This window comes from Setaria italica, chromosome III (genome assembly GCF_000263155.2).
Source record: "Setaria italica strain Yugu1 chromosome III, Setaria_italica_v2.0, whole genome shotgun sequence".
In the NCBI taxonomy this organism is placed as follows: Eukaryota; Viridiplantae; Streptophyta; class Magnoliopsida; order Poales; family Poaceae; genus Setaria; species Setaria italica.
In genome coordinates, this window is record NC_028452.1 from 8,066,012 (window position 1) to 8,087,909 (window position 21,898).

At 47.9% G+C, this 21,898-nt stretch overlaps 3 protein-coding genes and 1 long non-coding RNA gene across 4 annotated transcripts; 2 read left to right on the top strand and 2 right to left on the bottom strand.

The window, feature by feature from the left end:
• Positions 1 to 44: 44 nt before the first annotated feature.
• LOC101785213 (LOB domain-containing protein 41) lies at positions 45 to 1,637 on the bottom strand. Its single transcript, XM_004960924.3, has one exon. The coding sequence runs from the start codon at positions 1,325 to 1,327 to the stop codon at positions 350 to 352; it is 978 nt and encodes a 325-aa protein (XP_004960981.1). The 5' UTR covers positions 1,328 to 1,637; the 3' UTR covers positions 45 to 349.
• Positions 1,638 to 5,483: 3,846 nt separating this feature from the next.
• LOC101786020 lies at positions 5,484 to 6,415 on the top strand. Its single transcript, XR_001163654.2, has 2 exons — positions 5,484 to 5,894; positions 6,093 to 6,415. It is a non-coding gene; the product is annotated as an uncharacterized LOC101786020 (long non-coding RNA).
• Positions 6,416 to 7,783: 1,368 nt separating this feature from the next.
• Positions 7,784 to 14,380, bottom strand: LOC101785619 (CSC1-like protein At3g21620). The gene is made up of 12 exons (XM_004960925.4): positions 14,008 to 14,380; positions 12,537 to 12,866; positions 12,220 to 12,369; positions 11,984 to 12,119; positions 11,457 to 11,558; positions 10,715 to 10,834; positions 10,489 to 10,569; positions 9,995 to 10,335; positions 9,625 to 9,870; positions 8,704 to 9,028; positions 8,362 to 8,595; positions 7,784 to 8,263 (listed from the first exon to the last, which is right to left on the bottom strand). Exons 2-12 carry the CDS (start codon positions 12,848 to 12,850, stop codon positions 8,006 to 8,008), a joined length of 2,307 nt encoding a protein of 768 aa, XP_004960982.1. The 5' UTR covers positions 12,851 to 12,866; positions 14,008 to 14,380; the 3' UTR covers positions 7,784 to 8,005.
• A 4,606-nt stretch (positions 14,381 to 18,986) lies between these two features.
• On the top strand, positions 18,987 to 21,622 carry LOC101765129 (G-type lectin S-receptor-like serine/threonine-protein kinase LECRK3). Its single transcript, XM_004963478.3, has one exon. The coding sequence runs from the start codon at positions 18,996 to 18,998 to the stop codon at positions 21,378 to 21,380; it is 2,385 nt and encodes a 794-aa protein (XP_004963535.1). The 5' UTR covers positions 18,987 to 18,995; the 3' UTR covers positions 21,381 to 21,622.
• The last annotated feature ends 276 nt before the right edge of the window (positions 21,623 to 21,898 follow it).

Below are 21,898 nucleotides of genomic sequence, written 5' to 3' on the forward strand. Positions count from 1 at the left end.
CACTAGGCAATATATTGGCATATTGCTACAAATGTCAGAGTTGATGAAATGAAATTGAATTGTTTCAATTTGCTTCTTCGTCTTCTTCATTCACAGGGGAAAAAAAACAGAAAAACGGTGTCATGTTCCAATCAAGAAAGGAAAACAAAGGAAAAGAAGCCTAATTTGAACAATTAAGGAGTTTTACTTCTCTTTTGGCCTAAATCTAGGAATGGATTGGGGTGGGGGAAAAACTTGAGTTTGTTCCCAATTCAAAAACAACTAGAACGCTCCTCTATGCTATCTCTGTCTGTCTGTCTGTCTGACACACCGGCCTCTACAAAGAGACGAGGGTGCCGCTTGCTAGAGCCTAGAGGAACCGGAAGCCCACGACCCCTGGCTCGTCGGCGGCGCTCCAGCCGGCGACGGTGGGTGGCGTCGGCGGGCGCGCTGCGGCCAAGGGCGCGAACGATCCGAATCCAAGCGTGAGGTCGAGGCCGGCCGGCTGCTGCTGCTGCTGCTCTTGGTGCTGGTCCTCCTCTCCCGCCACGGTCGTAGCCTGCTCGGCCTGGCTGACGTGCGAGGCGTCGGTGTCCAGCGACGCCGCCGACACCTCCTGGTGGTGCGTGTCGTCGTCGGACGAGGCGCGGCTGGGGGGCGCGTGGTCCGCTGTCAGGTGGACATGGTGGCCGTCGTCCTCCGTATCGGAAGGCGGCTTGCTGTGGGCCTGCCTTTTCGATGACGACGACGACGACGCGCGCTTGAAGCGGGTGCGGCCGGGCTTGGCGACCTTGTGGAGGAGGCTGCTGCCGCCGCCGGCTTTGCTGCTCTGGGCGTCGTCCGCCGGAGGACACGACGAGGCTGGCGCCGCCGCAGCATCAGCCGCCCCCGCCGCAGGAGAAGAAGCAGCGGGAGCGGGCTTGGCCTTGGCGGCGACGTGTCGGATGTCGTAGCAGGCGGCGGCCTTGTGTAGGTGCGCGGGGCTGGCGGCGGCGGCGTCCTCGGCGGAGATCTGGACGATGGGCGCGCCCTTGAGGACGGCCTCGACGGCGGCCTGGCAGAGGTGCCAGTTGCCCGACCAGAGCAGCCCCACGGAGCCGTAGACGGGGTTGACGATCCGGCCGCAGGCCTCGTAGAGCAGAGAGCGGAAGACGGCGGGCCGCTGCTCGTCCCCCGGCGCGGCGTCGATGAGGTTGAGCAGCCCCGCGCGGCCGTAGAACTTGGCGAGGAAGACGGTGGCGTTCGCCTGCGCGTCGGGCGCCTTGATCCACTGCAGGCACGGCCGGATGGTGCACGCCTCCGTGCACCCCTTCCGGAGCACCCGGCACCCGTTGCAGCTCAGCCTCATTATACTGCTTCTGCTTCTTCTTCTTTCTTCTTCTGGATGTGGTGGTGGGTGGCGATCGATGCGAGAGCTTTGGCAATGGAGGATGGTGATCGAGGGGAGGAGGAAGAGGATGCAATCTACGTATATATCCGTGGCAGTGGCAGGGACCGTGGGCAGGCGGGGGGCAGTGGGTTTGATGAGTGGGACGGCGCGGCGCCAGTGGTTTTGCTTCCGGAAACTGGGAACGGGGCGGGGGAGGGAAGCCGCGTTGGTCCGAGGATTCTGCTGTGATGGACGGGATTATAGAATGGTTTCCGTGGGCAGGGCGCATGAGCTGGTGTCTTTGTTTAATCCCAACCATCCGGAGGGGTGCATGCACCTCGCCAATACAGTGGGCGGCTAGTCCCACGGTTTTGGATCCCGCCCGCCCGGTTTTCAACTCCCCGCTGCCTGCCGCCGTGGCGTGGCGTGGCGTGGTGTACGCCCCAAGCAATGCAGCCACGTCAGATGATTAAACGCCCGCCACCCCCCCTCCCCCCACCCCACCCCACTAGCTTGGATTTCCTTTTTCTTTTTTTTCGAAACCACTAGCTTGGATACCGACGGCTGATTAGTGTTCTTCTCTTTTGGAACTGTGCGTGCCTACACTTGCTTGTTTCTAAAAAAACAGAATTAACAAACCCAACTTGTCGTCACCTTTCTAATTATTATCTGTCGCAGAAACGTATTATACTCCAGCGTCCCTTTGGTTGTGTGATGGGCCGTTACGGCTTACGGGTACCAGAGGCGCCTTGATGTTTATCCATAGGCGGAACTAACAGGCTTTCGGAATTATTTTTCAAAATTTTCGTAGATTAGTTAGGTCCGAGGAAACATTTTTGAGGCATTTTGTTTTGCGAACTCTCGTAGACTAGTTGGGTCAGTAAAATGTTTCTAATAATTTTTAAAAGGATTTAAGGACCTTTTGTTTTGCAACTAAGGGGGTGTTTGGATCTTTAGTCCGGATTAAAATTCACGCCATTTTAGTCACATCGAATATTCGGAGGCTAATTAGGAGGACTAAACATGAGCTAATTATAAAACTAATTAATCTATTAATTCCTGAGATGAATCTATTGAGTCTAATTAATCTATCATTAGCACATGTTTAGTGTAGCGCCACATTGTCAAATTATGGACTAATTAGGTTCAATAGATTCGTCTCGCAAATAGATTTTGTAATTAGTCTATATTTAATACTCTAATTAGTAACATTCAAACGGGACCTAAGTATTTTTTTGAAATTTTTTCAACTAAAGGACTGTTTGGATCCAGCGTCTTAAGGACATGTCACATCAGATGTTTAGATACTAATTAGAAGTATTAAATATAATCTAATTACAAAACTAATTGCACATATGGAATCTAATTCGCGAGACGAATCTATTAAGTCTAATTAGTTCATGATTTGACAATGTGGTGCTACAATAACCATTTGCTAATGATGAATTAATTAGGCTTAATAAATTCGTCTATAGGGTTCTGCAGTTAATTTTATAATTAGCTCATATTTAATTCTTCTAATTAGGATATGAAAACCTCCACTTGTATCAAACACCCATTAAATACATCGTCTGGGTTTAGTTCAGAGGCAATTGAGACAGCACATGAGCACAGTACGTCCTGATGGAATGGAACCGTACTAGGATCAAAGCATCCGGGGGCGGGGCGGCAGATCGCCACGTACCTTGTGGGGGAGCCGGGAAAGCGAAAAGGACGGCCGGATCACATCATACCGGAGGAATCCTCCTCTGGCTCCCCACCAATCACATCACTGACCGCCGGCCTTTCCCAACCCAGGACAGACAGGAGGCCCAGGAATCAATCCGTCGGGATGGGTGGTTTCTTCTGGTTGGCTCCGCTCCTGGTTTTCTGGAAACCAAAACCCTGGAGCGAGCAGTGGCGTCACCCACCATCCACCCCGCCCCGGTATGCCGCTGCCCCGGTTTCTGGGGAACCCAGCCAACGACCACCAGCCTCCGGTCTCCTCGCGCTCTGTGGGCCGTGCTGTGGAAACCACGGCTGGTTTTGGTTTCGCTTGTTGCCCCGGCCGTTGGTTTGGCCTTTCTCCACTCTTCCCCATCATCCCGTCCCAACCACCACGTTTCGCGTCCTTGCTTCTTGGACTCGGAACGACGGAACTCCGATCCCTTCCGCTGATCCTTCTTTATTTTTCTTTGTTCTTCCCAAAGGATTCTCCATGGACCATTGATCACAACACCATCATGCATGCGATGACGATGCCATGGCCATCTCTCTCCTTCGGTGCTTGGTAATGTTTGCTCCCAGGCCAGGTGCTCAGGTCAATTAGTCCTTGTTTAATCAACAAAGCATCGGTACAGGCAGCCAGTTCCTAGGTTTTCAGGTTTTGTTTCCTTTCCCTGTCCTTCCGCAATGTAAAAGGAAAGAAAGAAAGGAGACCTGAGGCGCGCTTCTCTGTAACTAGAAACCTAGCTGCCCGCCTGCCCCGGCTCCACTCGCTCTGCACAGTTGAATTTCGCTCTATCAATTTGAGCCATGTTGGTCAATCAAGCAAGAGCGATGCAAATAGGAGTAGAAAACACAAGAGTTGACTCTCTCTGGATTTGGATCCATGCATATTTTAGGGGAGATCTTGGCTCGCGAGGGGCATAGCGATGGGCGCCATGTACATGCACTGACGCACGCATGGTGGCAGATAACGGCGGGCAACATGCTTATGGATCTAGTTATCGGCGGCTAATTTGCAGTGTTGCGCCACCACAAATGATCTTCGTCACCAAATACGCTTTTGCTAAGGTGCGGACCTTATAATAAGTGCTGCTCAACGAAATACGTTTGCCGTTATCCTTGCTGGCAGCGTTTCGTCGCGTTGTGTGCCCTGTTTCTCCCATCTTATTGGTGGGTTTTCTAGGGAACAGTAGTATCTCAACCTACATGGATTCACACGAGTAGTACAAAGTACAGAATGCAAAATAAAATGGCTATGCAAATGAAATACTTGGTAAAGACATGTCCACACGGATCCTCACTCGAAACGCGCGCATCGGGATGGACCGCGTTGCAACATGCGAGAGTAAAAATCCACTTTTTCGCGATGCAAGGTGGCGGATGACGGCTGGGCAACATGCTTTGTGGATCTAGTTGTCGGCGGCTAATTTGCAGTTTTTGCGCTGCCACAAACGATCTTCATCATCAATCACGTTATTGCTTGGTCATCGTGGATGTAGTGCGGAGGTGCAGAAGCTTTTTGTGAGTTCTGGCCAACAAAATATGTTTGTCACCATCCTTGTTGGAAGTATTGTCAGATTGCGTGTCCTATTTCTCCCATCTTGTTGGGATCTCTAGGGAAAACCACGTCTCTTCGGATCGGAGACAATAGTATCTCAACGTCATATCTCTTTGAAGGCGTTCCTTTGTTTTTTTTTACTCGAAAATTTGGTGGACGTGGATCGCAGAGGTTCCATTCGAGTCAACATTCTCGAACACTGTTTGCGGATCGTCGAGGTCCTATTCGACACCTTTTGATAGGGGGTGAATCATAGTGGGCTCTCTTTTGTTCTGAGTTTTTCACTCCTACAAGACCGTGCGGTGTTCTAGAACAGGAAGGGGGGGTGTGGGCCGGGATTGTGACGGTTCGACCGTTGGATGGCGAGCGCATATTGGAGCCGTAGACAATAATGATAGCTTCCGGTCCCAGATTATCCGTGGCCGGCCGGCATAGTGAATATAGTTTAGGGATAAGATGCATGCCCCACGCCTGGCATTAGCAGGGGTCCATGGAATGTACGCGTGCAGCCATAATACACGCGATTGATGATGGTTTGGACTTTTGGGGACCCCAAGCCCAGCATCAGCAGCAGCACATGGGCGAGATGGGCCATAGTTCCTGTTTTCCTGGGCCTCGTCGTCCTACTGCTCCTCCTCCTCCTCCCTCATTCCGTGGGCTCAACAGATCGGGCCTCGATGGACGTCTTCTTGCTGTGGTGGGCAGCTCGCTCGCCTCAGACAACAACAGGGAGCAGCAATGCAGCACGCATCATGGGACGCACGCAGCGCAGCGCAACCGCACAAGCCAGCGGCTCATCAAGCAGCAGCAGACTCGGCATCTGCTAAGTTTGTCGGCCACGCACGCCGTGTCGGGCGGATCTCGCGCCGGCCGCCCGCCCAATGCTTCCTTCCTCCCTCCCTCCTCAAGTCCCTCATGCATGCATGTTCCCAAGTCCGCGGCGCCGTCCATGATGACTTCGCAGTTCGCTAATCTAAATATCTAGTCGCCGCTGCACACTGCAGGCGACTGAGTAGACGAAGAGCAGCCATTGCACTCGCAGCTGCGATCAGCACTAGTAATATAAAGCATCGCCCGCCGCCTGCAATTCCTTCTTCCTTCCTTCCGCCCAATATACACAACAATTCCTGCCTGCAGATCAATGCAATGGCTGGCCGAGTAGTGACGATGGAGTAAGCAGCATCAATGGCGGAAACAATGCAAGTACCCTGCAATGTAATGGAGCTGCAAAACAAAGGCCAGCAGCAAACCTCCTGCAAGCTGGAAGCAGGAGCGGGTGATGTATGTACTTGCTCATTCTTCATACATAAAATCCGCATCCTCTTGCAGTCTTGCACACATCTCCAACGGAAAGATAAGCATTCAGCACTAGTTTTATTTTCGGATGTATTCTCATAAGCTGCCAACTGTGACATCTCCATGCATGCATTATCTGCTAGCTTCTTAACTCGTCTGTCCATGTCTTTCAACTCCTTTCAGTAAGAGAAGGTGCAGAATGAACAGCTGAAGATTATGGTTATCCGACCATCACAGACCTGCTATGTGGAGACTGAACAAGGCATCTAGCTATATGCAGTGGCTTCAGCTTCATCTGCAAACGGGAGCCTCAGTTCAACACAGCTGGTACAGGCAGGAGAGCAAGCCTGCTACCTTCTGAATCTGATGAAACAATTTCAGCTATCCTCAGGTCTCCAGTTTCTGCAGAAAAATTTGAAGTTTCCTAATCTTTATATTTGCACTGGTAACTCGGGCTGTTTGGACATCCTGATAAATGCAATGCAATCCTGATGATTTCAGTTAAAGCTGGGTTCCCACCGTTGATACCTAATACTAGCTTCTAGTACTCTGCTGACAAGTTTGAAGCTGCAACAGGGGAAAGAACCCCAAGGAGTTGCAGGCGTCCTAGCTCTTTAGCCGACGTTACCAATCCCAATAAAGCGAAGATTTCTCTGACTCCTAAAACAAGTTCTAGGTGCATGAACCAGCCATCCAGCAAAGCTGTTAATTTTTACACCATTCACCGTGAGTGATAACATATACAATCCACACAGCTTCCTCTTGTCTGCTGCTGCAGTTACAGGCCACGGTGTGGTGCCTCCTATGCAACTTGCTGTAAGCCTGTAACCTAATGGTATGGTACATGAGCAGCAGCAGATCAAACAGAAATATTCGCCGTGGGCAGGTAACCAAGCAGGGTATCTCCTGCATGATTCGCAAAGCTCTCGTGCCGGAGCCTGATGCGAATGTGGCCGGCAGGGCCACGCCAGGCCTCGTGCCCCGGCAAACGCGCGCCGTGATGCATGGCCACATGACCTTTTCATCAGCAGAGTGACTGATCCATGCGAGGAGGAGCCAGAGACCTTGATTAAACTATAGCGATCTAACCGGAGTTAAAGGAAGCTTAGCAGCAGCTACGACTAATAAGTATAGCTCGCATGACATGATCACCACATGAGATGATGAGAGGTTGGTTGATGAGGAGGGCGACAGGAGGAATCGAACAATGGAGAGACAGGCAGTAACATACATAAAGAAGCGCTAGTTTTCACTGCCATGTCTGATGGTGCGGCAACATGCCGGCGTGGTCTGCCAGTGATGCCATGAGGCTCCTGATGCAAGTGGCTGCCCTGCATTATGCTGCTAATTTCTTTTGCTGGGAGGAACCGTATCTCTGCGATCTGCATCTGCTTAAACCTAGCTAGCTATATAAAGGCCCTCAGAGGCTCGGAACCAGCAGACTAATCGCCTTCTCCAATTACAAGAAGCAGATCACGCACAGACAGGCAGTTGCCGTGCTCTGCCCTCCATTGTTGGTTCGTCGCAGAAGGAAGCTGAGGATGAAGATGAAGGTTGGGATGCGGCAGCAGAGAGGAGGGCAGGGGTTCAGCAGATCCCTCAAGGAGCAGAGGTCCAGGATGTACATCGTCATGCGATGCGTCGTGATGCTTCTCAGGTCGCATGACTGATGATCCATGCATCAGCTCCATGACTGACCCAAGATTTTGAGCTTTCTTGGGAGGAAGGAGTGTTCTCTCAACTGTTTTTTCTTTATTTTTTGTCCTGATTACCAGAATGGTAGCAGGCAAGCTAGGCGATGTATGTATATAGAAGTCGATACTAATTCAGATTCATTTTTCCCTCTTAAATGACAGTGCATTGCTCCCGCAAGCTTTTCGAAAAAAAAATTCAGATTCATTTAACTGTGGTGACCTGGTTGATATTATTCTTTCTTCAATGAGCCCAACATTTTCTCCCTCATCTTGGTTGAGCTAACAACCAAAGCGACGAACAGCATCTTCCTCTTTCGTTCTGTACAGGCTAGCTACTACTGAGACTAGTAGACTTGAGATGACATCGTGTACACAATTGCAGACGAGCCTATACAGCATCTACTATGATTTTTCGGGCACAGACGACAGGCCGTCCGACCCGTCGTACTTGCTCTGCGCGGGCGTCGTCCTCCTGGAATGCCGCTTGGTCGGCACGAGCACCTCCTCCTCCATCCACCCATCGTCGTCCACCGTCGAGTACCTGTCGTCGTCGTGGTCGGTGCCCTTGAACACCGGGTGCAGGTACGAGTTGGCCAGGTACGCCTTCAGGTCGAAGTTGGGCTCCCGAGCGCGTTCCAGGGTGTCCTTCCGCATCGCCTCCTGTGTTCCATCCAGTTCATTCGTTCATGAATATTACTCACTTCTTCAGTAACAAAGCACGCGCAATGCATCACATGATGTCATGGGGAGAGGAATACCTGCAGCGGGTTCCTCACGAATGCTGGCTCGTAGCGGTGCTTGCAGTACTTGAAGAACCAGAAGGTCAGCACAGGAAGAACAAGGAGCACAGGCGTCGCCTCCTCCAAACCTTTTGTACTCAGCAGTCCCAGGAGCAGCAGTTGTGATACGATCAAAGCCGTGATAATACGCCCATGAACACTTGGCCAGAACTGCGCCCCGCTCTCATATTGCTGATTGTACACATTTATTATCTGACACAACAAGCCGAGCAGACAAGGAAAAATTTCAAAATCATTTAAATTTCAAAATCATTTAAAAATTTCAGAATCTTTTGTCAACTCTTTAAAAGTGTCCCATACCTGGTGGCGGTAGACAACATAAGCGAACCCAAAGAATACCAATATAAAAGGAAGCAGGAGTGGTGTCACCGCAGCGTAAACAAGGCCAAGCAAGAAGTACAGTTGTATTCTAGGTTCGCATGAGTCAAAGCAGATGCTGCCAGGATCCATTGCCTCTTCTCTGTCCTTTTCAGTTTTAACCAAGAAAAAGTTCTTCAGGTGGAAGAATATCAGTGGCTTCAGTCTCAATATTTCACCAGCTACACCAGCCCAACCATCAACCATTACGTATGTTATGAAAAAAGTTGCCTTCATTGGAACGGAAAAACCAATGAGCTTTGGTATCCTGCAGAAGAAGCAACACTGTCACACTCTGGAAATCATGACCACCATTTAGTTACAGTAAGAGAACGCAAGGAATTGGTACCAGGTAACAAAAACAAACATAAGCTGACACTCCAACATGAACCGGTTTTAGAGAGGCTCCAGAAATATAGTATGTAATGCTAACAAAGTTCCATCCTAGTTCAGGAATTAGGTCTTCCTGCCAAATTTATTGAGCACCAAACAATCAGCCTACCTTCTACATCAAGTTTTATTATCACATTGACCAATGAATTCCTAACCTTTTCTTACTAAAATGGACACTGTTACTAAAATAGTTTAAGATTTGTGAATTCTTGATTCCTATTAGAAGACAACCCCTGCCCCACTAGCACCACCCATTTGTTGATTCGAGTATGTTCTCTATTTTTTTCCCAAGACCAATTAGTAAAGTAAAACTATAATCAACGCAACATAAACCTCACAGACAACCGAATCCACCTGAATACCTCTATAAACAAAGGGACAACTCAACTGTGTACTGCGAGTCTGCAGCCGTACGGTGCTACTATGTCTTATACAGTTTGAGTACATAGGATGTGGAGGCACAGAACATACTCATTTGCTGACATATGGATGTATTTTTGAAGCTGCTCCAAAGCAGATCCTGCAATTACACTCCCCAAAAATACATTGAAGAACAAGAATATATAGTACTTAGATGCAGATCGCCGCTCCAGAGATGACTGTGATATCAGTCCTTCAAACTTAGACATAAACATCAGTATAGTTGGAAGCACTATAAGGAAGATCTTCAAAACAATTCCAGGAAGAAGCCCTTGAATGAATGATTTAATCAATGGTCTGCATAATAGTTCACAAGCAGAAATCAGGGAATGCCATCAAAAGAACATGCAGAATATTACCATCTAAAATGTCAAACTACAGTTATGCCGAAAAGTTAAGGAACTGGCACAAGCAAACTTACAATTCAACCAAGGGCTTTAGAAATGGAAGTGCTTTCTCTATTCCTTCAAGGTTCGCAAGAGACTGTACGAATGTTATTGGAATGACATAAAAGAAGTTAAGGAAGAAGAATGCCACAGCAATTATCAGCCTCCTGACTGTGAGGGAAACAAAAGGGATGGACAGATTATTCCAGTAAACATCACGAGGTTCTGGAGCCCATTCAGTCAACCAGACTGTTGGATTGCTGGTTTGTTGGGTCTGAGCACAGACTGCTGCACCCCAACGGGAGCGAAATGAAACAAAGGCTGCTGGCACAACTGACTTTGGATCCTTCATGACCTTTTTACGCTCTTCAGCTTCCTGTGTATCGTGAAGTGTTAATTTTAAAGTTATTCCAAATGTCAACTGTAAACAAGATCTAATGCACCAAAGAAAACAGAACTAGGAACAATATATAAATCCTGTCAAATAAGAAGATACATTAAGAAGTATAAAGCTAAGGCTACAACTTACTTCCTTCCCTATCTTCTCAATCTCTGATTTGTAATAGTCAATAGCATCGACCTTGGAACCGAAGCATCCAAGAAAGCCAGTCTGTATCAAAGTTCAGAGAAAGGGCAAGAAATTAAAACTAAAGAAGCAAAGATAATAATACAACATTCCAGTTTAGAGGTGAAGAAATCAAGACTCAAAAGCAAATAGAGAAGAAATAGGCATCTAATTATTCTAGTAAACTAACCTTGGTGGTAGGCCTCTCTGATGGATTTCTTTCATACTTGAGTCGGTAATAATCGAGCCAATTTTGCATCTTCTTCTTCTTTTCAACCAGATCAGCAAGTTTATTTGCATTGTAAACCACCTACAGAGAAATAAGGCATATCAATATCCTTTCCCTAATATAAACCAGTAATAATTTAGAGAAGGCTCCACTTCTACTTCTGGGACAAAAAGAAGATGCATGAACTGTGAAGTAGCAAAAGAAAACTCTAATGTACATGACATTCTACATCTGATCTACTGAATCTCAGCAGATTGACATAAATTTTCAGACCATATGATCTATTTTCACAAGTTATTTTTTAAATCACTAGTAATTTGCAGAAACAAGAGTTCTAACAAAAAGAGCAACTATATTGGCATTACGCTAACTACAAAGCCTTACTAAGCACATTGATAATGGGTTGAAATAAATTACAAAGAGCAAAACCATAGAAATGCAGAGGCCGTAACCACATCTGCAGTTTAGTAAAGGTACCTGCTGTCTTAGATAATTATCAGGATGATTGACAAGGAAGAAATGTTCCACAAGCTCACTAATTGATTCATCAGGATCTTGTGGTATATTCCGCTAACTATATTGGCATTATGCTAACTACAAAGCCTTACTAAGCACATTGATAATGGGTTGAAATAAATTACAAAGAGCAAAAACCATAGAAATGCAGAGGCTGGTAACCACATCTGCAGTTTAGTAAAGGTACCTGGTGTCTTAGATAATTATCAGGATGATTGACAAGGAAGAAATGTTCCACAAGCTCACTGATTGATTCATCAGGATCTTGTGGTATATTCCGCACAAGGACCTATAACACATAGACAAATTAGTAACATACAATTAAAAAACCCAAAGGCACATCAACCTATCAAGCCAGTTATGTAAAAGACAGTCCCAAAATGAAAAAAATGTGTTGACTTTCTGAAAAGGATCCAAACAAACAAGTGGAATTTGAAGCTACAAGTGTCGAATGCAACATATCTAGAACGAGAAAAGAAACGTTTGTCTTAGACCCAAGTAATAGATGGATCTGAACAAAAATTTTGTTCTTACATAATGGCGGAGAACTCGAAGTTTGCATGTGCAGAGTTGGCAAAGCGATTAACTGAAAACTTATGGCAGAGCGTATTTATTTGTTCAATTATTCAATTTGATACGCAACAAAAAGCAAAAGTATTGATCCAAGTGACCAAGCCTATACAGGAGAAGAGTAGCAGAGTTAAAAGATCATACAGTGAACTGATCTGGTCGGCGTTTCTCTGAAGCAAGAAAGCGCAGCCTCAACTTGGCGATAATTTGATACTCCTTCAACAATATATAGCAGGTCCAAAATGTGATGGCATAAGCCATTACCAAGTGAGCTATAAACCTGTACAAAACATGAAGAGTATTAAATTTGCGGCCAGATCTCTACCTTTGGAGCCAAGTGCAAAGCCTCGAAAATAAGTAGTTTATGATATGCCACTCACCTCTTTGACCCATTAGGTATATTGGATATTGAAAGTTTGTCAATATCACTGTGGACTACTTTTTTCATGCCATCTAGTGCATCATTGAACCAATTCACTGGGACCAGAACAAGAAAAGCCAGAGCCGTAATTGGAACAAATATCTTGAGCCTGCGGTGATTAGTAAAAATTCTGTTAGTGCAGAGACATCGAAAGACAGGAATAATAGTGATAGAGGACATTTAAGCATATGCACATTAAATTATAACACTGTCTAAGATGCCCAACTATATGCTCCACACATAGTGCTAAATGATTGAAAAAGGCGTCCAACGTACCCTGTTAGGTATATCCGTAGATAGACCACAGAATCAAGGCCTGCATGGTTAATCAGCTCATCCTGGGGCATCTTGAGAGCAGCCGGCATCCAGTTTAAAAATTTCAAGTATGATCTTGCGTCTAAATTGACAAACTTCTGCACAGCTGCACCAGAGGAGATTGGGTTGTCTCTCATGCCCCTGAGGTACCATTTGGGAAAGTAGACCCTGTCGTTGATGGGCTGCAACCGTAGGAATGCAAATGCCAGCAAGAAGGCAATGGCAGTCAGTACATTGAAAGCCGCGGAGAGACCAATGTCACTGATTGTAGCCATGGTTTCACTCTAACACCTGCGCATATAAATATCCGTGCAATGTAAGGATGGCATGAACCATATGACGCGGAAGCAACATAATGCCCCAAGAGAAAGCATATTTGTGAGAAAAAACACTGGGACTGAATCACAGCCACATGGATTTGTGCTTGCTTAGGCGCCCACATTCAGCTAAAGCATGGCCAATTATGCCAAATTGTGAGCATTTGGCATGAGGATCTGAGTCTATGATACAGTGCATTAGCATAAGATAATCAATCAAATTTGCTTGATGATGTGGACACTGTTGAGTGCCACAGTGGAGAAGGTGACAGCAATCAATGAATGCATGGTGATGGCGATGGCAATCCTACTTATGACCCATCAACAGCACATGGACAGGAACTGATAACTGAAATGTGAGGCCAGGCCGGCTGCTGTACTGAATGGAACCCCCGTTCACGCTTGTGAAAGCTTTCCGACGCGAACAAGGCATGTGAACGGAGGAAAGCTGGTAGCTCTACCCATATTCCGGCCATCCCGAAGCGTCGGAGGCGCGGATTTGACCAAAGGGAAATATTTGCCTGCCGACATGCTTTTAAGAGATATATATAAGTTCCAGAAAAAATAAGGAAGCTTAAATTACGATGCAGTAGGTGCCGTATTATTGGGCTCAGTGAGGTTCGCGGTGGAATGCAAAAGAACATCTTTTCTTTTCTGCCCACATATTAGAAAGGGACCCTTAAAAAACGGCGTAACTTAACAACTAAGATTTGCTAAACTGCACATGCAAGGCTTGGATGGTAAGACAGCGGATTTTATGCGAATCGGAGGCATCTGCATCGAGCTTTCGAGATGAGAAGTAGGGAGCAATTCGACCAGAGTAGACAGCGGAACAAATCATGAACTTGTATATTTCCACCTTTAGGTATGGGCGAATTAAGCAGGGGAAAAAAAGATAAGGAAAGCTCATCCGATCCAAAACCAACAGGGGAAATCTCATCTCATGTGAATGGGGGAAGAAACAGAGAAGAAAAACAGTATGCATGCCTAGACTCCGCAAAGACGAGAGGATTTGCGGTTCGGAAACGGAGCAGGTAGCGAGAAGCAGAGCGAGCGGCATGGATGGATTCGAAGAGAAGAGATAGGAGGAGGGAAGAAGGGTATGTGCGTATCACCTGCCCTGTGGTGTCTGCCCCGCCCGTGGCGGCGGCGCCGGATCGACTGGGTTGGATGATGATCTTCCTAGTGGGGAAGGAAACCCGCCGGCGGCTTGCCGTGCCTTGCAAGCTGTGTGGTGTTTGCTTGGGCTCGAGTAGGAGGCTGTGGCGGAAGGAATCCCGCACCCCGTGTCCCCGCCTGAGCACGCCTCCGGCCTGCTGCCGTTGCCTTGGCAAGCCGATCTTGATTGCCTTCTTCCCTCGGGGATAGAAGGGATTCGTGGAAAGAAATTAAAAAGGAGGGGCCGGTGGGTCGGGAGGCGCAACGGTCACCTGGACCAAGGGGCGAGAAGAAAACAACTGCTCGTGTGGCTTTGCTTCGCTGCTCCCTACTAGTAGCTCTCCTGGCCTGGCCACCACAAAGCCACGCAACGGCAACGAATGCGAGGCGCACAGGAAGGAAGGGAAGGGAAGGGAAGGGAACAGTGACGGGCGGCGGCCGAAGAGTCCACACGCTTCCCAGCGCACACCCGCCAGATGGGCCCGGCCGCCAGTCTCTCCGTGGTCGGCCGGCACGAGCTGTCCAGCAAGGAGTCCGCGGGCGGATGCGAGCGAATCGGAGGATGATGGATGGTTGAGACTTGAGAGGGACCCGGTAGGCACGTGGAGGATGCTCTGCTAGCCAGCGCGCACACGTCCGGGTACGGCCGTCGCCCGTCGGCTGTCCGTGTCGACAACGCGGGCACGCGGCGTGGCGACCCTTCTCTCCCCGTCAGCAGGGAAGAAATTAAATAAATAAATAGAAAGGCCCCCCGTCAAAGTGGACATCTTAGGGTGCGTTTGGTTCGAGGGACGAAGTGGGACGGGACGGGACGATCCCACTTCGTCCCGTGTTTGGTTGGAGACAGGTGGGATGGGGACATCCCTATGAGAGAATATACCCTCCAGATGCGGGATGCCCCCATCCCACCAAAACGAGCGGACGGGGGCATCCCACTTCGCCCCCGTCACGCGCCGTTTGCGCGGGCGAGCTCCGGGCGAGCGGGCGCGGCCGGGAGCTCCGCCGCGGGCGAGCGCGGCCGGCGTGGGCAGGAGCTCCGCCGCGACCGGGAGCTCCGCCGCGGGCGAGAGCGGCCGGCGCGGGCGGGAGCTCCGCCGCGGGCAGGCGCGCCCGGCGCGAGCGGGAGCTCCGGCGCGGGCGAGCACGGCCGGCCCCTGAGATTCGGCGGTTAGTATGACAGGTGGGCCCCACGAACGGTGCTAACGGAAGGAGAAAACGGTGCTCATCCCGTCTGTCGCAATCTCTCCAACCAAACAAAAAATTGGGACGACCCCATCCCATTCAACCAAACAAGAAATGGGATCATCCCATCCCGAAAAACTGGGACGGGACCGTCCCGTTCTACATTGTCTCCCAACCAAACGCACCCTTATGGATCAATTGAGCTCGTGAGCACTCAACTCGGGTCATGTTCAACTTTGGCACTATACAAAAAGAAGATTTCTCCTCACATCAAACTTGCGGTACATGTATAGAGTACTAAATGTAGACGAAATCAAAAACTAATTGCACGGTTTTGTTGTACTTTGCGAGACGAATCTTTTGAGCCTAATTAGTAAATGTTTGGACAATAATTCACAAATACAAACGAAATGCTACAGTTGCACATTTATGGTAAAATTCCAACTTTAACACTCTCAAATTGGGAACTAAACAAGATCTCGGTTCTGGCTTATTCATCTGTTCAAATCCTGTGATTATAATTTATAAATACAAGTCACCATCACCATCGCTCGTACGGCAGTGCGGGCGTGAGTCCAGCCAGTCAAAATCGCGGCTCCGAGAACACGTAATCAACTCAGTTATCGATTCAGTGTGTGCTTATCAGCTAGGCTAGCTAGGTTGGGTCTGGGCTGATCGTGTGGTCTCGTTGTCCACAGGCCTCTTCAGCGCAGTTGCTACATGGACACCCATCGAATTTCAAACAGCATTGGTTCCTTCATGACTCCAGGTACAGGATCAGAATTCATCCAGCTTTCGTTCATCAGAAGAATCCCTTGTTAGTCCTTTTAGTATGAAGTACTCATCCGTGTGTGTGCATTGACTGGCTCGGCTAGGTGCCGATGAATGCCTTAACTTCACATCAAGGACAACCACTCAGTTTCAGTTCAAGGGCAACCCGCTACAGAAACTGCTACAGTTAGCAACCGAAATGGGGCCTTATCCGGACTGAGGCAACTATGCTTGCCTAAGACTCTCGCTACATGCAGATGATGCGGTAATCTTCATCAATCCGACAGAAGCCGATGTTCGCAACACCAAGGAGCTACTGGACAAATTCAGCTGCGTCACAAGACTAAGCACCAACATTCACAAAAGTTCGGTGGCACCCATACACTGCAACGGGATTGACCTAAACACCATCCTTGCTTCCTTCCCGGCAGCCAAACTAACTTTCCGGTTAAATACCTTGGACTACCTTTATCTCTGGGCAAACTACACAAGATTAACTTCCAGAGTTTATCCGACTAGTGAGCTGGACCGGCAAACTACTCACCCCAACGGGAAGAAGAACTCTAGTCTGGGCTGTATTATCCTCACAACCGATCTATTACCTCTCCGCCCTAAATGCTCAGCATCAATACTAGAAGAAATTGATAGACGACGAAAACGCTTCTTATGGACGGGCACAGACCAAATTGCGGGTGGAAAGTGCAACGTGGCGTGACCCACGGCATGCAAACCGACCAAGCTGGGTGGATTAGGGATAAGAAGTTTGCAAGAGCCCTCTGACACCGCTGGCTTTGGAATGAATGGAAGGAACCACGAAAACCATGGGCCGGCATGCCAACTCCGTGCAGCGAAAAAGACAAGGCTTTGTTTGCAGCCGCAACGACCATCACTTTAGGAGATGGGGAGAAGACCAAATTCTAGGAATCGGCGTGGCTACAGGGGGAGACACCGAAACACATTGCACCATCGGTATATAACATCTCAAGAAATAAAAAACGGACGGTCAAGGACGCCTTAGCGAATGATAGATGTATATCCGACGTAAACGTGGCCAATTCATCGTCGGCAACACAACTTACGAAATTCACTATCCTTTGGGACCGAACAAGAACAATCCAACTAAACCCGGGCGTGCCAGACTCCATAACATGGAATCTTACTCGACACGGCGAGTACACGACGACATTGGCATATAGAGCACAATTCCAAAATTCAGCACCATTCGACATGGAGCGACTCATCTGGAGGACGTGGGCACTGCCAAAGTGCAAATTCTTCTCATGGTTAGCTTTCCAAAACCGGCTATGGACCGCAGATCGTCTAATTACGAGAGGATGGCCGAATCAAAGAGTATGCATGCTTTGTCATACGCACAATGAAACGCTGTTGCATCTGCTAGCAAATTGCCGCTACACAATTCGACTTTGGGATAAAATTTTCGAGTGAACAGCCACCCACGTACCACCCAGACGGGATTGGTCTACTTTTTCATCCGTCAGCAAAATGGTGGACACAATTAGGTTCTATGACTGGTGCGCCTCTTAAGGGTTTAAGATCCCTTATCATTCTTATATCATGGGAACTTTGGAAGGAGCGCAATGAAAAAAATTTCCAGTGGAAGTTTAAATGTTTGGACCAACTTCTTCACAAAATCAAGAAGGAAGCACGATGTTGGATTTTAGCGGGAGTAAGGCACTTGGGCGATATCTGCCATATAGAGAAGCGATCGTTCCGTAAAAGCAAAATTGCTTTATTTTTTACAGTCCTTTTTTTATTTTTTCGATCTAGATCTGTAACCCCCTTCTCTATTCATTAATATAAACTCGGCAATATCTGCCGATTCACAATTTCAAAAAATTCCCCTACCGTTTCCTTCTTCAAGAGTAGGCTAACTATTCCTCTGCCTACGGTTGATTAATCGTCTGACAAAATTTTAGGGTCTCTAAGATTTCAGTGATTGGTTAAATAAGTTACCCTACATTGCCTGATCCTCATTTCAACATCTTCTCTTATGCGGCACTCCATTCTGATTTTGGGCCGACCTTGATACAAATATCTTCCGTGGATAGGTCACAGTAAAGTCGGGCAGCGTCTTATCCATGGCCTTGTTTAGTTGGTCAAATTGGGAGGTGCCAAATTACTGTGCTGGTACTGTAGCATACTGTAGCGTTTCGTTTATATTTGTGAATTATTGTCAAAACATTGACTAATTAGGCTCAAAAGATTCGTCTCGCAAAGTACAACAAAACTGTGCAATTAATTTTTAATTTCATCTACATTTAGTACTCCATGCATATACCGCAAGTTTGATGTGATGGGGAATCTTCTTTTTGCATAATGTCAAAGTTGAGAGTTGGGGGTGAAGTAAACAAGGGGCATGTTTGGTAAGATGGCAAACTCAACCTCCCTTTTCTGCAATAAAGTTTTGAACCATGCGTGAGTTGACAAAGTCACATGACTTGGTTTTACGCTTTTACGTGGTGTTGATTTTGTTACTAATCGTGTTACCCCATTAACACTTGAGGCAAGAGTTCGTGGCTTGTTGAGAACGTTGTTTTATGATGCTTGTTCATTAATATTGTGTTACATAGCAAAATTCCTTCTTCAAAGAGTCTAATTGTCACCTGAATGTAATTATATCACCTGAAAATTCCATAAGTACTGTTCCCTGTTAGAGTTGCCACTGTTTCAAAACATCTGAAGTTCGCAACTGTATTTTGATGGTTGGTTACACTTGATGTGACTTGTGGGGCTCCAGAAAATTGGAACTTTCCTCTTTCTTTTCCTTTTTTTCGTTGACTAAGTTCATGCTTTCGACTAGGACCAGGTCGACTGTCATGATTTATGAACCACCAACATCTTTAGTGCGCTTATGAACCACCAACATCTTTAGTGCGCTGCAACTTCTTTGAGCACCAGTCAGTTCATCTTGCAGAGCCCAAGAAACAAGACTCCCCCCCCCCCCCCCCCCCCCCCCCCCCCCGGGGGAAAAATGCCCCCTTGTATTCTTTGTCTGTCTCTGATTCTGTTCGCCAACCGAGCTATTCCTGCCAAGGCTGCTCAGGCCAACGAAACTGAAATTCCTTTGGGATCCAAAATCGATGCAGGCGGTGTGCAAAGCTGGGTCTCGCCTTCAGGGCGCTTTGCTTTTGGCTTCTATCCTGTTGATGAAGGCTTCTCCATCGGAGTCTGGCTCATCATCGGCGAATCCAGAAATATTGTGTGGACTGCCAACCGAGATGATCCCCCGGTTTCTGGTGGCTCAATTCAGCTAACCTATGGTGGTCTTCAATGGATTCCAGCTAATGCGGGCAGCCAAGGGAAGTTCATATTCGCCACCTCTACTCAGCCTGCCTCTGCTGCGATGATGGACACTGGCAATTTTGTGTTGTACGACATCAACAAACAGGTCCTTTTGTCCACCTTTGCTTCTCCGACGGACACCTTGTTACCAGGTCAGAACCTACTTCCAGGTAGCCAGCTATTCTCAAGTGTATCTGATACTTCCCATGCCACGGGGAAGTATCGCCTTTCCAACCAGCTAGATGGCAACCTTGTGATGTATCCTGTTGACGCAATCGATCCTGATAGCTCATACTGGAATACCGGCACTTTTGGCAATTCCTACCTCCTTACAGTTTTTTTGGATCCCAATGGCACACTATGGATGTTCGATCAAAAAGCATCATATACAAAGGTGTTGTTCCTCACAAACCAATCTTCTAAAGCTTCCACAGACACAAATGTCTACTTCCGTCTGACATTGGACGCGGATGGTATATTGCGACTTTACTCCCATGTGTTCTTTAGGCAGGGGAGGGCGCCCATGACAGAAATCGTATGGCTGCAGCCTAGCAGTGATCGCTGCGATGTGAAAGGCGTTTGTGGTCCAAATAGCTTCTGTCATGTGAGTTCTAAAGGGCAAAGTAGCTGCTCTTGCCTCCCTGGTTTTGAATTCTCAAGTGCTAACCAAAGCATGAAGGGTTGCTGGAGGGTGCGGTCTGGTGGCTGCACAGGGAATAGCTCTAATGATGATATCAGACCGATACCTACGATGGTTGAGTTGAAGAACACTAGCTGGTCAGATTTATCATATGCTGTTCCACCACAAACAACAAGCATTGAAGCTTGCAAGGATCTTTGTCTATCTGACTGTGCTTGTGAGGTCGCAAGATTTGACTCCTACTGCTCAAAGCAGATGCTTCCTATGAGGTATGGCAAGATGGTTCCTGGTAGCAACACTACACTATTTGTGAAGGTCTACACCTATGAATCCAAAGGTTCTCTCAGAAGGACAAGGTCTGGCCCAGTCTCCATACTGATATCAGGTGCTGCATTGACTGTTTTCTCACTTCTTGTGCTCTTAGCATCCATGCTACTCTGCAAGCATCGGCTGCCATCGCGGTACATGAGGGCTCCACGACAGCAAGACTCAGAATTTGATGACGAGAGCATAGCTATTCGCTCCTATTCTTTCCAGGATCTGGAGTTGTCCACAGATGGATTTGCTCAGGAGCTAGGAAGGGGTGCTTATGGTACAGTGTTCAAAGGTGTCTTGACCAATGTTAACATGGACATTGCAGTGAAGAGGCTTGAGAGAATGGCGGAAAATGGGGAGAGAGAGTTCCAGCGGGAAGTGCGTGCAATTGCACGGACGCATCACCGTAACCTGGTGCGATTGCTGGGATTCTGCAACGAAGGCATGCACCGCTTGCTTGTGTACGAGTATTTGTCAAATGGGTCCCTTGCGGACCTCCTCTTCCGGTCAGATGCAGTGCCTAGTTGGAGCAACAGGGTTGCGATTTTGTTGGATGTTGCAAGGGGGTTACAGTACCTTCATGAGGAGATAGATTGCCCTATAATTCACTGTGATATTAAGCCAGAGAATATACTCATTGACAGCAACGGGGTGGCGAAGATAGCAGACTTTGGTCTGGCAAAGTTGCTAATAGGGAACCAGACACAGACTTTCACTGGTGTGCGAGGCACGCGTGGATATCTTGCACCGGAATGGAGCAAGAACACGGCAATCACTGTGAAGGTGGACGTCTACAGCTACGGCGTCATGCTCCTCGAGGCGATAAGCTGCAAGAAGAGCATGGAACTGAAGCTGGCCGGTGAGGAATGCAACATTTCTGAGTGGGCCTACGAGTACGTGATATCGGGTAACTTGAAGCAAGTGGCAGCTGGGGAATGCATCAATGAGGTGGAACTGGAACGGATGGTGAGGGTCGGTATTTGGTGCACGCAGAATCAGCCAGTGACACGGCCTACGATGAAGAGCGCCGTTCAGATGATGGAAGGAAGCGCGGAGGTTCGGCGGCCTCCGCCGCCCGCGTCATTTTCACAGTCACTGGTGCGATCCGCAAGCAGCTGATCTGCTGATATCTCTGATTGTCATTGCGAGGGTAAAAGCGTTCCATCTGATGAATGGAAATTACTAGAGGTCCTCCTGATTATGTACTATGGAGATGGATCATTTGGTAAGTTGCATCACGAAATGGTGTGTGTCCACAACTCCACACCTAGCAGGTGAAAATTGTTGTTGTGAGATTGTGACATTGTTCTTTGGTCCTAGGAAACGTATGCATATAATAAGGATGCCTGCTATTTTAATTTGGGGGGCGTGGTGCACTGTTGCTAAATTGTCTCCTCTTGGCATTCCTACCTTGTTTGGCACTTTGGCTATCTGCCGACATAGGTCCCACGCTATCATCCCAGCATATTAATTTGCAAAGTTGTGAACTTGTGATATTCCTGCTTATTTTGTGAGAGGTAAATAGAGAGGAGTGTTTTGGTGCGATAATTAGTTGATGCCTTTTTTTTTTTGGGGGGGGGGGGGGGGGTATGGAACCATAAAAGGGGGGATCTGCCCCCCCCCGGAAAAAAATGGCC